General features: G+C 37.8%; 1 protein-coding gene across 6 annotated transcripts in view; it reads right to left on the bottom strand.

The window, feature by feature from the left end:
* The window catches only part of PRR16 (proline rich 16), a 292260-nt gene extending 279207 nt beyond the window's left edge, over positions 1-13053 (bottom strand). For 3 of the 6 annotated variants that reach the window (XR_014020346.1, XM_081278554.1, XM_081278555.1), the window contains exons 1-2: positions 12954-13053; positions 12132-12813 (exon numbers count right to left, since the gene is read on the bottom strand). Coding sequence is in view for 3 of the 6 variants with exons in the window: in XM_081278554.1 (XP_081134680.1) it covers positions 12132-12290 (159 nt within the window). In the remaining 3 variants the exon portion in view is untranslated. Of the gene's footprint in view, positions 1-10940; positions 11236-11829; positions 11905-12131; positions 12814-12953 lie in introns of those variants that run through there. The other 3 variants (XM_081278556.1, XM_081278557.1, XM_081278558.1) reach the window with 3 other exon arrangements.
* Positions 13054-13465: the final 412 nt, after the last annotated feature.

Below are 13465 nucleotides of genomic sequence, written 5' to 3'. Positions count from 1 at the left end.
TATTTACAATGCATTCTGGAAACATTTTGTCCTTTTTTTATTGTATAAGCATTTTTTATTGGTTGTTCACAACATTACAAAGCTCTTGACATATCGTATTTCATACATTAGATTGAAGTGGGTTATGAACCCCCAATTTTACCCCAAATGCAGATTGCAGAATCACGTCGGTTACACATCCACAATTTTACATAATGCCCTATTAGTAATTGTTGTATTCTGCTACCTTTCCTATCCCCTACTACCCCCCCTCCCCTCCCCTCCCCTCCCATCTTCTCTCTCTACCCCATCTACTGTAATTCATTTCTCTCCTTGTTTTTTTTCCCCTTCCCCTCATAACCTCTTATATGTAATTTTGTATAACAATGAGGGTCTCCTTCCATTTCCATGCAATTTCCCTTTTCTCTCCCTTTCCCTCCCACCTCATATCTCTGTTTAATGTTAATCTTTTCCTCCTGCTCTTCCTCCCTGCTCTGTTCTTAGTTGCTCTCATTATATCAAAGAAGACATTTGGCATTTGTTTTTTAGGGATTGGCTAGCTTCACTTAGCATAATCTGCTCTAATGCCATCCATTTCCCTGCAAATTCCATGATTTTGTCATTTTTTAGTGCTGCGTAATACTCCATTGTGTATAGATGCCACATTTTTTTATTCATTCATCTATTGAAGGGCATCTGGATTGGTTCCACAGTCTAGCTACTGTGAATTGTGCTGCTATGAACTTCGATGTGGCAGTATCCCTGTAGCATGCTCTTTTAAGGTCTTCAGGGAATAGTCCGAGAAGGGCAATAGCTGGGTCAAATGGTGGTTCCATTCCCAGCTTTCCCAGGAATCTCCAAACTGCTTTCCAAATTGGCCGCACCAATTTGCAGTCCCACCAGCAATGTACAAGAGTACCCTTTTCCCCACATCCTCGCCAGCACTTGTTGTTGTTTGACTTCATAATGGCTGCCAATTTAATGGAGTGAGATGGTACCTTAGGGTGGTTTTGATTTGCCATTTTGTCCTTTTTTGTAGCCACATGCACATTCTGCAGTTTTTGGAAAGTACTAAATTGTGTGTGCTTGTAAGTAAGTGTGTGTAATTATAATATGCATTTATTCAAATACATTTTTGTCCAATTTAGAGATACATCCATCAGGTTTTTTTTTTAAAGAGAGAGTGAGAGAGGAGAGAGAGAGAGAGAGAGAATTTTTTTTAATATTTATTTTTTAGTTCTTGGCGGACACAACATCTTTGTTGGTATATGGTGCTGAGGATCGAACCCGGGCCGTACGCATGCAAGGCGAGCGCGCTACCGCTTGAGCCACATCCCCAGCCCCCATCAGGGTTTTTAAAGAAGAAATCACTGATATGCCACTCGGTTGCTTTTTAGAATAAAAACATCAGATTATAGCCATCTGCATTTCTTTATTTCATTTTCATATACCCAGGATTTGTAATCCTGAAAATTATGAAGGTAAACCTCAAGCAATCTCTAATTTTTTTAAAGGTGGGGGTGGTTATGGCAAGCAATCACTTGTTTTTTCTCTTCACTTAGAGTCATATCTTCCTACCCAGTATTCTCTGGACATGTGGTAAAACTGATGTTTGTATGAGCTTTTGTTCCAAGAGAAACATTCCCTGATTCTCTCAATTTTTTTACAGCCATTAGATACAGGGGAAAAATTAAAAACCACTGAAGTTAGAAGGCAATTCATTTGAACAGTATTTTTAAACTAAAAATTTTCCAACAAATCGCCATGTTTGAAATCTTAGACTAAGGTTTGGTATTATGAAAGAGCAAATATACACCCATATGTTACCTTTCATTGTGGTACTATGGAAGAGACCCTGTTAGAAACCATCAAGTTTAGTTTGCTTTTTCCAGATAAGTCTGGCATATGTTACCTGCATCGTAACTGAGTCATTGGACACAGGTGTCCAATTAATTCACTTCAAACATTCTGGAAGTAACCATTTACCTCAAACATGAACTGAAGTAACACTTGCAAAGTTTAAGAAAGAGTAACAAAGATCATCAGTACAAGTTATGTCCTACAATATTAATATTTCTTGCCTGAAAGTTGGGACTGGAAATTTAATTCCTTTGGAATCCTCATGTCATTTCATTCTCGGAAAGAAAAATAGCTTCTGCCAAATAAGGCAATATTTGTCCTGAGTTGATAGGCCACCTAGTGAGGGTACTTTGAATTGAGCATTAGTTAGCTATTATTTTTTCATTTCAGTTAATGTTACTTTCTGGCTCTTGTTTAGAGCTGAAGTAGTGCTGACTTTGGATTTCCAGATCCTACGGGAAACCTCAATTTAGAGCAGTTCTTCCTAATGACCTGACTTTCAATGTAATGAAAACATTTCTGTTAATTTTACACTACAACAGAAACAAACAGGATTGTAGAATAAGATATTTCATGCACCACTTATATGTGGAGGGATATTTATATGTGGCTTACAATTGATAGCACAATACAAAACTATTTATAAAATATACATAATATCATTAGCCTATTTAATAATGTTGCATGTGGTTAAGAATTCAAAAGTTTCTCTAATTCATCAATCATATTAAAAAGAAAAACCACCATCAAATCCCAACCATCTTGTCAGCTCCTGCCTTCAAAGGCAATTTGATAACAATAAAAGATAATAAATCTCAAATTATTTGTTATACCTTTATTTTATTTATTGATTTTTATGTGGTGCTGAGGATCAAACCCAGGGCATGTGCTAGGCAAACACTCTATTGCTGAGCCACAACCCCAGTTCCCAAATTATTTTTATTCATTGAAAACACCTATGTACAATGCTAGGTATCAACAAATACTCATGTTGTTCCTTTATGTTCTCAGCCATACTATTCAAAAGCTATGCAATATTCTCATCAACATGAGAATGTTGAAGACAAAACAGGTTAAAGGCAATTCACTGCCCCATCTACTTATTTGAAAAAAGCAAACTGGAAATTCTTATTTATTCACTACTAATTTTACCTCAATGCTGGTGCTGAAATTTAAGTGTATCCCCAAAAATGATAGTTATAATGAAGATAATAAATTATACAGCAAGCCTTAAAGTAAATGGATTATTAGCTTCACTCTGAATTTAGGAAACATTGTCCACACATATACTGCTGTTGGGAATAAATATGGTGAACACGGTCTGGAAGAGATTTTGGCAATATGGATCGAAAACCGCTAAGCTTTATATCCTTGGCTTCTAAGAAAACGTAAAAACAACAACAACATACAAAAAACAATAGATCTTACAGTGAAATGCCCAGGCTCTGACAATAAAATATCTGATATTGAAGCCTCAGTTTTTTCACTTAAAAGCAAATGACCTTGAGCTAGTGCCTTAACCTTCCAGGCCTTATTTTGCTTATCTGTAAAATGGGAGAAAACAGTAACTTTTTCATATACTTTGATTAAATGACTTAATATGAATAAACTCAATTAAAAGAGTACACATAAAAAAGTGCAACTTATCTTTATAGCTATGCTTATTGCCAATGCTATTTTTTTCTAATGACATTCAATAACCACAAAAATCGTAATAATTAGAATACCCACATTAAGGGAAGTATGAAGTAACTAATGGCTAATCTATAATGGTTAAGATCTAATATTATTCAGGAAAATAAAAAATACCATAATACATAATTCATGATTTTTATAACTTTATCTATGTTAAAATATGAATACAAAAGGACAGAAGGAGGGATTGGGATGTAGCTTAATGGCTTGCTAGCATGTACAAGGCCCTGGCTTCCATTTCCAGCACCAAATAAATAAATAAACTGGAAGGAAATGTAGTAAAATGTTTAGCATACTTATTTCTGTATAGTATTAAGAATAGTTTTTATTTGTTCCTTCTAAATTTTTCTAGACCTTATATAATATATGTATTATATATAATACATATATTATGTATATGTACACATAATATATATGTATATATAATATATATAATGCATATATATATATATATATATATATACACACACACTATGTTACTTCTAAAATTAAAAAAAAGAAGAAATTGGTTCATTGAAAATACAGTGCCCTTTGTTGTGTATTAATCTTGCAGTTGCAGCTTGATGTCAGTTTTGCACGTGTCAATCAAACCAAATCAGCACATTATTGGAATTTTATCATGCAAGTCTCAAAAATTGCCCATGAGAAGTGTCTGTTCAGGTCCTTGGCCCATTTGTTGATTGGGTCATTTGTTATCTTATTGTCTAATTTTTTGAGTTCTTTGTATACTCTGGATATTAGGGCTCTATCTGAAGTGTGAGGAGTAAAAATTTGTTCCCAGGATGTAGGCTCCCTATTTACCTCTCTTATTGTTTCTCTTGCTGAGAAAAAACTTTTTAGTTTAAGTAAGTCCCATTTGTTGATTCTTGTTATTAACTCTTGTGCTATGGGTGTCCTATTAAGGAATTTGGAGCCCGACCCCACAATATGTAGATCGGTGCCAACTTTTTCTTCTATCAGACGCAGAGTCTCTGATTTGATATCAAGCTCCTTGATCCATTTTGAGTTAACTTTTGTGCATGGCGAGAGAAAGGGATTCAGTTTCATTTTGTTGCATATGGATTTCCAGTTTTCCCAACACCATTTGTTGAAGATGCTATCCTTCCTCCATTGCATGCTTTTAGCCCCTTTATCAAATATAAGATAGTTGTAACTTTGTGGATTAGTCTCTGTGTCCTCTATTCTATACCATTGGTCCACCCGCCTGTTTTGGTACCAGTACCATGCTGTTTTTGTCACTATTGCTCTGTAATATAGTTTGAAATCTGGTATTGCTATACCGCCTGATTCACACTTCCTGCTTAGAATTGCTTTTGCTATTCTGGGTCTTTTATTTTTCCATATGAATTTCATGACTGCTTTCTCTATTTCTACAAGAAATGCCTTTGGGATTTTGATTGGAATTGCATTAAACTATAGAGAACTTTTGGTAATATCGCCATTTTGATGATGTTAGTTCTGCCTATCCATGAACAGGGTATATTTTTCCATCTTCTAAGATCTTCTTCTACTTCTCTCTTTAGGGTTCTGTAGTTTTCATTGTATAAGTCTTTCACCTCTTTTGTTAGGTTGATTCCCAAGTATTTTATTTTTTTTGAGGATATTGTGAATGGAGTGTTTTTCCTCATTTCCATTTCAGAAGTTTTGTCGCTGATATACAGAAATGCCTTTGATTTATGCGTGTTGATTTTATATCCTGCCACTTTGCTGAATTCATTTATTAGTTCTAGTAGTTTCTTTGTAGACCCTTTTGGGTCTTCTAGGTATAGAATCATGTCATCTGCAAATAGTGATAATTTAAGTTCTTCTTTTCCAATTTTTATGCCTTTAATTTCTTTCGTCTGTCTAATTGCTCTGGCCAGTGTTTCGAGAACTATATTGAATAGAAGTGGTGATAGAGGGCATCCCTGTCTTGTTCCAGATTTTAGAGGGAATGCCTTTAACTTTTGTCCAATCAACAAGTACATGAAAAAATGCTCACCATTTCTAGCAGTCAGAGAAATGCAAATCAAAACCACCCTAAGATACCATCTCACTCCAGTAAGATTGGCAGCCACTATGAAGTCAAACAACAACAAGTGCTGGCGAGGATGTGGAGAAAAGGGTACTCTTGTACATTGCTGGTGGGACTGCAAATTGGTGCGGCCAATTTGGAAAGCAGTTTGGAGATTCCTGGGAAAGCTGGGAATGGAACCACCATTTGACCCTGCTATTGCCCTTCTCGGACTATTCCCTGAAGACCTTAAAAGAGCATGCTACAGGGATACTGCCACATCGATGTTCATAGCAGCACAATTCACAATAGCTAGACTGTGGAACCAACCCAGATGCCCTTCAATAGATGAATGGATAAAAAAAATGTGGCATCTATACACAATGGAGTACTATGCAGCAATAAAAAAATGACAAAATGATGGAATTTGCAGGGAAATGGATGGCACTAGAGAAGATTATGCTTAGTGAAGCTAGCCAATCCCTAAAAAACAAATACCAAATATCTTCTTTGATATAATGAGAGCAACTATGAACAGAGCAGGGAGGAAGAGCAGGAAGAAAAGATTAACATTAAACAGAGACATGAGATGAGAGGGAAAGGGAGAGAAAAGGGAAATTGCATGGAAATGAAGGGAGACCCTCATTGCTATACAAAATTACATATAAGAGGTTGTGAGGGGAATGGGAAAATAAACAAGGAGAGAAATGAATTACAGTAGATGGGGTAGAGAGAGAAGATGGGAGGGGAGGGGAGGGGGGATAGTAGGGGATAGGAAAGGTAGCAGAATACAACAATTACTAATAGGGCATTATGTAAAATTGTGGATGTGCAACCGACGTGATTCTGCAATCTGCATTTGGGGTAAAATTGGGGGTTCATAACCCACTTCAATCTAATGTATGAAATATGATATGTCAAGAGCTTTGTAATGTTGTGAACAACTAATAAAAATAAAAAAAATTGCCCATGAAATTTTTCATGAACTTCCTCTGTAGAAGGTTCTGTAGTTTATTTTGTTTGGGAAAATATGCTTAGCTCAAACTTGTATTTCTATCTCTTTTCCTACATTTAGATTTAAATACCTGAGATCCTTACAGCAGCAAGGGTTAAAAAGAAACCTAATCCAGGTAACAATGAAACCTCTTATATTGATTTTATTATCTATTACTTCACCGTTGCCTGAAGCACACTGTCTATTACTTTAAGGTGGCTTGAATTTCTTATCAGTTAATTCTCAGAGTGCTGAATGGTTTAATTCATTGGAAAGAGACAATGAGGGATCGTTATTGGTTATCTTTATTTTCTTAGAATCATTTCTTTCTCTTGGTAATATGTTTAGCAATCATGCTTAAGAAAAGCAAATGTATGTGTGTGTGTGTGTGTGTGTGTGTGTGTGTGTATATATATATATATATATATATATATATATATATATAGTATTTGTTAAATATAACCCAATTTGGGAAGGTAGGCTGTTGTATAAAGTAGTAAAAGAACAGCTATTCCTACTATTAAATGAACCATTAAATTCCATTCATTCACAATTTCAGAACTTGGAAAATACTCCAGAGATTATTCTCTGTAATTTGTTTTAGTAATGAGTTTATATGCCTGGATTCATTAACCAAAAACACTGTAGAATTTCCCAGAGCAATAAATATAGAACTCAGATAAGCTATTAAAAAAGAAGAAACATTTAAAAGTAAAAATATTTTGTAGATAATTGTTAATTCTGTTTTCATCAATCATAAATCAAACCATTTGCTATAGATTTTCAGTTTTCAAAATTAAACTTTAGTCTAATAAATGGAACTTATTTTGTTTTATGACAGTATAAGAAAAATAATGGGTGTTTTCCAGTTCACAGCCACAACGCTAACCAACCTGCCCACTCATGGGGGCCAGTCTTTGAGTGACTCTTCCATGTTACTGAAACAATGATTCATTTTAACAGGTCTATTCAAGTGCTTTCAAAAAAAGTTATATATATATATATATATATATATATATATATATATATATATATATACACACATACACACATATATATATGCACACATATGTATATATATATATAGTATATATATTTCTTGTTTATTCAATTTCTATGACTTAAAATTGTACAGTGAAATGCTACAAGAAAAGTTCAAGGTTATAAACAGTCTAACTTAAAAAAGGATTGAGCTAAAATAGCAGTGAATTTTGTTTTCAGATAAAGGCTATTATTTAGAGATACTAATCTCTCTATAACCAATGAGATCTGTGATTCCATATTAACACCTACATTGATGCAAAACAACTTATTAGTGAGTTCTTCAACAAAGAACAGGCAAATTACTACTAAAGATGCTGGATTATTTGAGAACTATTTTTAAAAAGCAATAGCTTTGTTTCTACATTTTTTTAGTGAAAAAGAATCATCAGCATCTGCTACACTAGTTAAGGTTAATTTTATCCACTCTTTTTCTTTCTTTCTTATTTCTTTCTTTCTTTTTTTTTCAATGTAAAAGAAAAACAACATGGGTTAATCTCGTATTCCAGAGTTGTTATTTATTAATTCCTTTTCTTCCACCTTTGAAAACCTATCCACTCTACAAAGACAGATTCAAAATCTTCCTTGTTTGACATTTCATTTTTGTAAAGGTCCTATCCTTCACAGAAGTCTCTAGTATTTAAATATAACATTTGGATATGAGAACTTCCGTATATGGCATTGTTACACTTATGCTAATCATGATGACCTGGACTCATTGTAAGTTTCTTAAATTCATATCTTATTGTCCTTTTAAGCTTCTACTTTCTTCACCAAGGAGTACCATACTACAAATACTGGTTTATAAATGAACATGTACTCATCTTACTCTGGGGTCTGCTTTCTTTCCCTATACCCAGAGGCAGAGTGGCTACTAAAGGCAGTGATCCCTTTTTATATTACTCATGTTGAAAAACAGAATAAACACTCCAAATAAACTTTTGAGCTCACTGAGGCCATATACTACAGCAATTTATCTTAGTAACAGTAAAAGATGGCATAGTACTTGAAACATGGTAGGTGCTGAATAAATATACTGAATTACATTGAAGCTTTTTCATTATTGCATAGAAGATGAAATAACTCAGATGATTCTGAAAACTCAAGTTATTTCAAGTTTTGTTTAATTACAAGGGCAGAATTCTGTCTTCTTCCAAGATACATCCAATTATAAATGATTAAATAAATATAACTAAAACTCTAATCACAAAAGACACTTATAATAACAACTTTTCTTACCAGATAGACTTGATTTTGTTACTAATTATTAGTGTTTCAAGCAGCTTCTACTAAGTTCAAATCTACTTTGTTATCTGAATTCAAATGACTGAAGTCCAGAAATATATAAAGAAATGCAACTTTGAAATAACTTCAAACAAATATCCCACATTATTGACAGTTTATGCAAAGATAAAGGACAGAATATTTTCAAATTGCATTTTCATTGCAATGAAAAACAACAAAAAAAGAAACAAATATCATATGATGACTGACATAGCAATCCAGTCATAGTCACTTTGTAACTTTTAATTTCCAATCCAAGTTAATAAAAAGTTAGCATAGATTCCTGTCAAAATATATAATGGTCTAGAAGCATAGCATTGACAGTAAAGTAATTAAAATTTTTTAAAATATTTTTTTAGTGGTAGATGGACACATAATTTTATTTTGTTTATTTTTATGTGGTGCCAGGGATCAAACCTAGTGCCTCACACATGCTAAGCAAGTACTCTACCACTGAACCACAACCCCAGCCCCAAGTAATTTAAAATTCTAAATATAATAGTTTAGAGCATTTCTCTCTATTTTATATATATAAACTTCCAGAGTGTATGTATATGTATGTATTTGTGTGTGTGTGTGTGTGTGTGTGTGTGTATATATATGAAATTTCAGATTCAATGTGAAAAGTGATCAATTAAAAGTAACAAATTTGCAAGTCATGAGTATAGAAACCAACAAGCTTTGTAATTTAAATTTTTCAGTGTTTCCTTTCTTCAAATTAAATAAAAGACTTGTTCAGTCACATATGCAGTACTCTCCAAAAAAAAAAAAAAAAGGTAAATGCAGGACAACTGCAGGGTGTCATAAGTTCAACATGCTCTATAAATATTTTCTCTCAAAATAACTCTTATTCGTATTACATAAATGGTCAATGATTTGAGTCTGTTATAGTATATACACTTCCTTGTTCAAACCTAAGATGATGATGTCCACACAAAAGCGGCTGACAAGCAAAATGCATCATTTATCATGCATAAATTTCAGTTTCATGCTGAGATTTTTAGCGGAATAGACCCTGAGAGCCAATAAAAACTTCCAAAATATCAAATGAAAATTTTATCTTCAGATCTCTCAGATTACTTCATCTACTTGGTTATGCATTACCTTTGAGTTTATATTCCTTTATGAACTACCTATTTGTTTCCCTTAAAAGAGCCTCAATTAAATGAAGACTCATTTACTTGGTTACATCTTTGTGATTCTACCCAAGAACCAGAGAGACCTTAAAAGTTTCTCTGTATCTACTTGGTCTCCAAATGTCCATAGAATAGTGATGCCAAGCAGAACCATGGCCACATGTAGTTGCTTGTCATTTATTCTGTCCAAAATAGTGAGTGGACTGGCAAATCATAACAAAAGATGCAGATGCAGAATTTTGACCCTCTTTCTCTCAATTTCAGCTTGGAGAAGACAAGTTACTACGCTGCTGTAAGTTTCCCATATATGCCCCACTTTAGAAAACTCAACAATTATTAAGCATAATTGTGATAAAAAGAAACGTGCCCAATTTGTTCATTTTTAAAAATGATATAATGTTGTGAACGAAAGTACAACCTGCCTAACATGTCAAGTAAAAGGATAACAAAAGAAATGAAAGGCATCTTTCTACTTGCATTTGGATGCATAACCCCTCCATCTGTCAAGCAGTTGTAAAGCAATCACCCTGGAGAAGCATTGCAACCAGGAACAAGTTTTATGCCCGCATCTTTGTCAACCGCTCTCAGGACCTTAGTAGTAATTGTTCTATTTGAAGAGCCTATAGGAATGAATTCGCCATTTGCAAAAGAGACCCTGGCAAAGGATGGGCCATTTCAACAGACCTAAATCTTATCGTGGGGCTCAGTTCACGGAGGTAATAGGAGAAGGAAAGAGTGACTCTTTTCTCAAATTTGGATTGGAAATTAAGGGAGAATGATCTCTAGAGGCCAACTATACAAAACAACCCTCAATTTCCTTCCCCTTAGCTTCAAAAACAGAATTACACTTTGGGGTATAGACTATGAACGCCCCACCCCTTCTCTTTCCGCCCGTGGCCACCACCACCTTCAAAGTTAAAGTCAGCGCTCGCGCAACTGGGGCTGCGGGCTCCCTCACCAAGAATTCCACCAGAAGCCCATTCAGTGGGGGAACAGCGCTCTGGGATTCTGCCACCAGCTCTGCGACGCCACCAGCAGCCAGGCCATCTCTTATTAGACCTCACCCCTCCCAGCCCCGCCCTCGGCCCCGCCCGGAGCCAGCACTAGAGTTAATCTCAACCCCAACGTCCCCACTCCTTTCAATCAAGATCACTAGCCAGGAGGTGGGGGTGTTAGAAGGGGGCAGAAGTGGGGTGGGGGAGGTGAAAAATCAAAACAGTCCCAGTTCCTGGTAGTCAGGACGCAAGTGGCAAGACCCCAGCACGCGCGCGACACGCGCGCGCGCATTCTCTCTCTCTCTCTCTCTCTCTCTCTCTCTCTCTCTCTCTCTCTCTCTCTCTCTCTCTCTCTCACTTGCTCGCGCGCCCCATTCCCCAGGTTCAATGCCTAGTGGCGACAGGATGAAAGGAAGGAGGTAAGGAAGGACAGATGGGATGGCGAGAAGGCCCGGAGTTACTGTGTGAGTGACATTCACAGACAGCAAGCCATTCTTAAGGAATTATGAAAGTGAGAACATCCCAGATCCCTTCATATCCCCAAAGCTGGATTCTCCTAATAGTGGCCCGGATCGCTTTCTTTCTAGCAGGGCTCTGGGAGGCGGGGAGGAGAGCCAAAGCCAAGTTTCCCCCACACTGCCCTCCCGGGCTTGGCCCAGGGCCCAGAGCCCGGCCCCCCTTCAGCCCCGGCTTAGGGAGGCTGCCAGGCGGGGAACAGACGTGCCAAGGGGACTCTGGAAGAGCACGACAGCAGAAGAGGGGGCATCATGCACGCTCTGGCCGGGTTGCTCATGCCTTCTTCTGCTGACACACCCCCAGTTAACCCCTTCCTCCGACTCTACACACACTCACATTCAGAGATACGCTCTTGCGTTTATCCTCCCACCATTCCAGGTCCATCGATTAAAACACTAGTTGATTTTCTTCCTGATTAAAAAAAAAAAAAAAAAAAAAAAAAAAAAAAAAAAAAAAAAAAAAAAAAAAGTACAACAACAACTCTTCTTGAGAGTCGCCGAAGCAGAGAAAGTCCGTCTGCAGGCATATTTCTGTAGTTACCTAGGAGTTTGGAAATCAGGAGGTCCCAAGCAAAAATGGGACCCAGAACCCCGAGGGGATCTAGGCGGCGAACTCGCTCCCCACCCGGACCCTCTCACCTCCTTAAGTTCTTTGGCCACGTCCTTCAGGTCGCCCAGGACTAATTCCAGATCCTCCACGATGATCTTGATTTGTTCCTTCACCTTGGTTTTGGAGGCTGCCGGCTGTCCCTCGGCTGGAGAGGACGAGGAGGGGTTCCCCTTGGACTTGGCTGACATTCTTTGGGGGCAAGCGAAGCAGGTCAGGACAGGCGGGCGAGCAAAGGCTGCTGCGCGCCCCCGTCTCTGGAGCTGCTACAGCCGCTTCCACCCCAGTCCCCCCACATCTTGGGCGCTCCCTGGGCAGCGGCGGATGGCTGCGCTCCGCGATCGGCCAGGCGTCCGCACTGTGGTGCTGCCATCAACTCCCGAGACGCGGCGCACGGCGCGGGGCTGCAGACCGGCGAGCAGCGCGCCTGCGCCTCCTCCTGCCGCCGCCCGCAGCTCTCGCGCACACACGCGCTAACTCCCCACGGGTGGAGAGGGGCTCTGGGCTGTGCCAAGGTCTGTCAGCGGCAGTCCCCGCCGCACTTCTACTTCCTTCTGGGGTCTCTCCCCGACCCCCTTGGCATCAAGGTTCCGGGAGACATCGCGTTCTGCCCGCCCCCTCGTCTGGATCCTGAAATGCCCCCATCATCGCAGGCTGCTATGAATCTTCTCACATGTAGGCAGTATTCTTTCTGCTTCACCCGCCAGGACAGACCTGTATCAATTTACAAAGAACCACAATAAGATTAGAAGTTGGAGTTCGGGTCAGTAAAGAGATCCTAAATAATTATTCAGAACCAAATAATGCCCAGAGAAGTCCGATCTTTTACCGAGTGACCTGCAAGTTAAACATACTTCTGCAGGAGAGAAGTGCCGGAGGCATAAAGCGACCCCTCCTCACTCCCTGGAATCATGACATTTAACAAGTATTCGTCAAAGAGGTAGCCAAACGCTGCCGATTCCGCAGAACTAATAGAGGATTTATGAATTTTAAGTCCCATACACAAAATAAAATCCCCCTGAGACTGTCTGAGTCATCTTGGTTGTATTTCTTAACTTCTTATAGGTGCCAGCATTTTGTGTGTGGGGGAGGGAAGGGGGATCTGTCTCTTTTTATTATCTATGTGATGTATGCTTTGGGAGTGGGGTCCTATTTGGATTTCTTGTGGGAGTTAAATTTAAGAATTTGCCTCCAACTTCTCCTCTATCAATGTTTTTACCTCTATTTCAAATCTTGTGGTACTAAACAAATAGGAAATAGCTTTCTGACTTGTCTGTCAAAATGACCCAGGGAGGCTAGTTAATAGGAAGCTTTCAGTTTATTCTCAGTAGGTGGCCACCATTCTCATTAGCTAGAGTTTTAATTT

The sequence above is a fragment of the Spermophilus citellus genome (assembly GCF_964194105.1).
Source record: "Spermophilus citellus genome assembly, chromosome: 1".
Lineage (NCBI taxonomy): Eukaryota > Metazoa > Chordata > Mammalia > Rodentia > Sciuridae > Spermophilus > Spermophilus citellus.
Note: the sequence above shows the minus strand (reverse complement) of the source record. Positions and strands in the feature narration are given on the sequence as shown.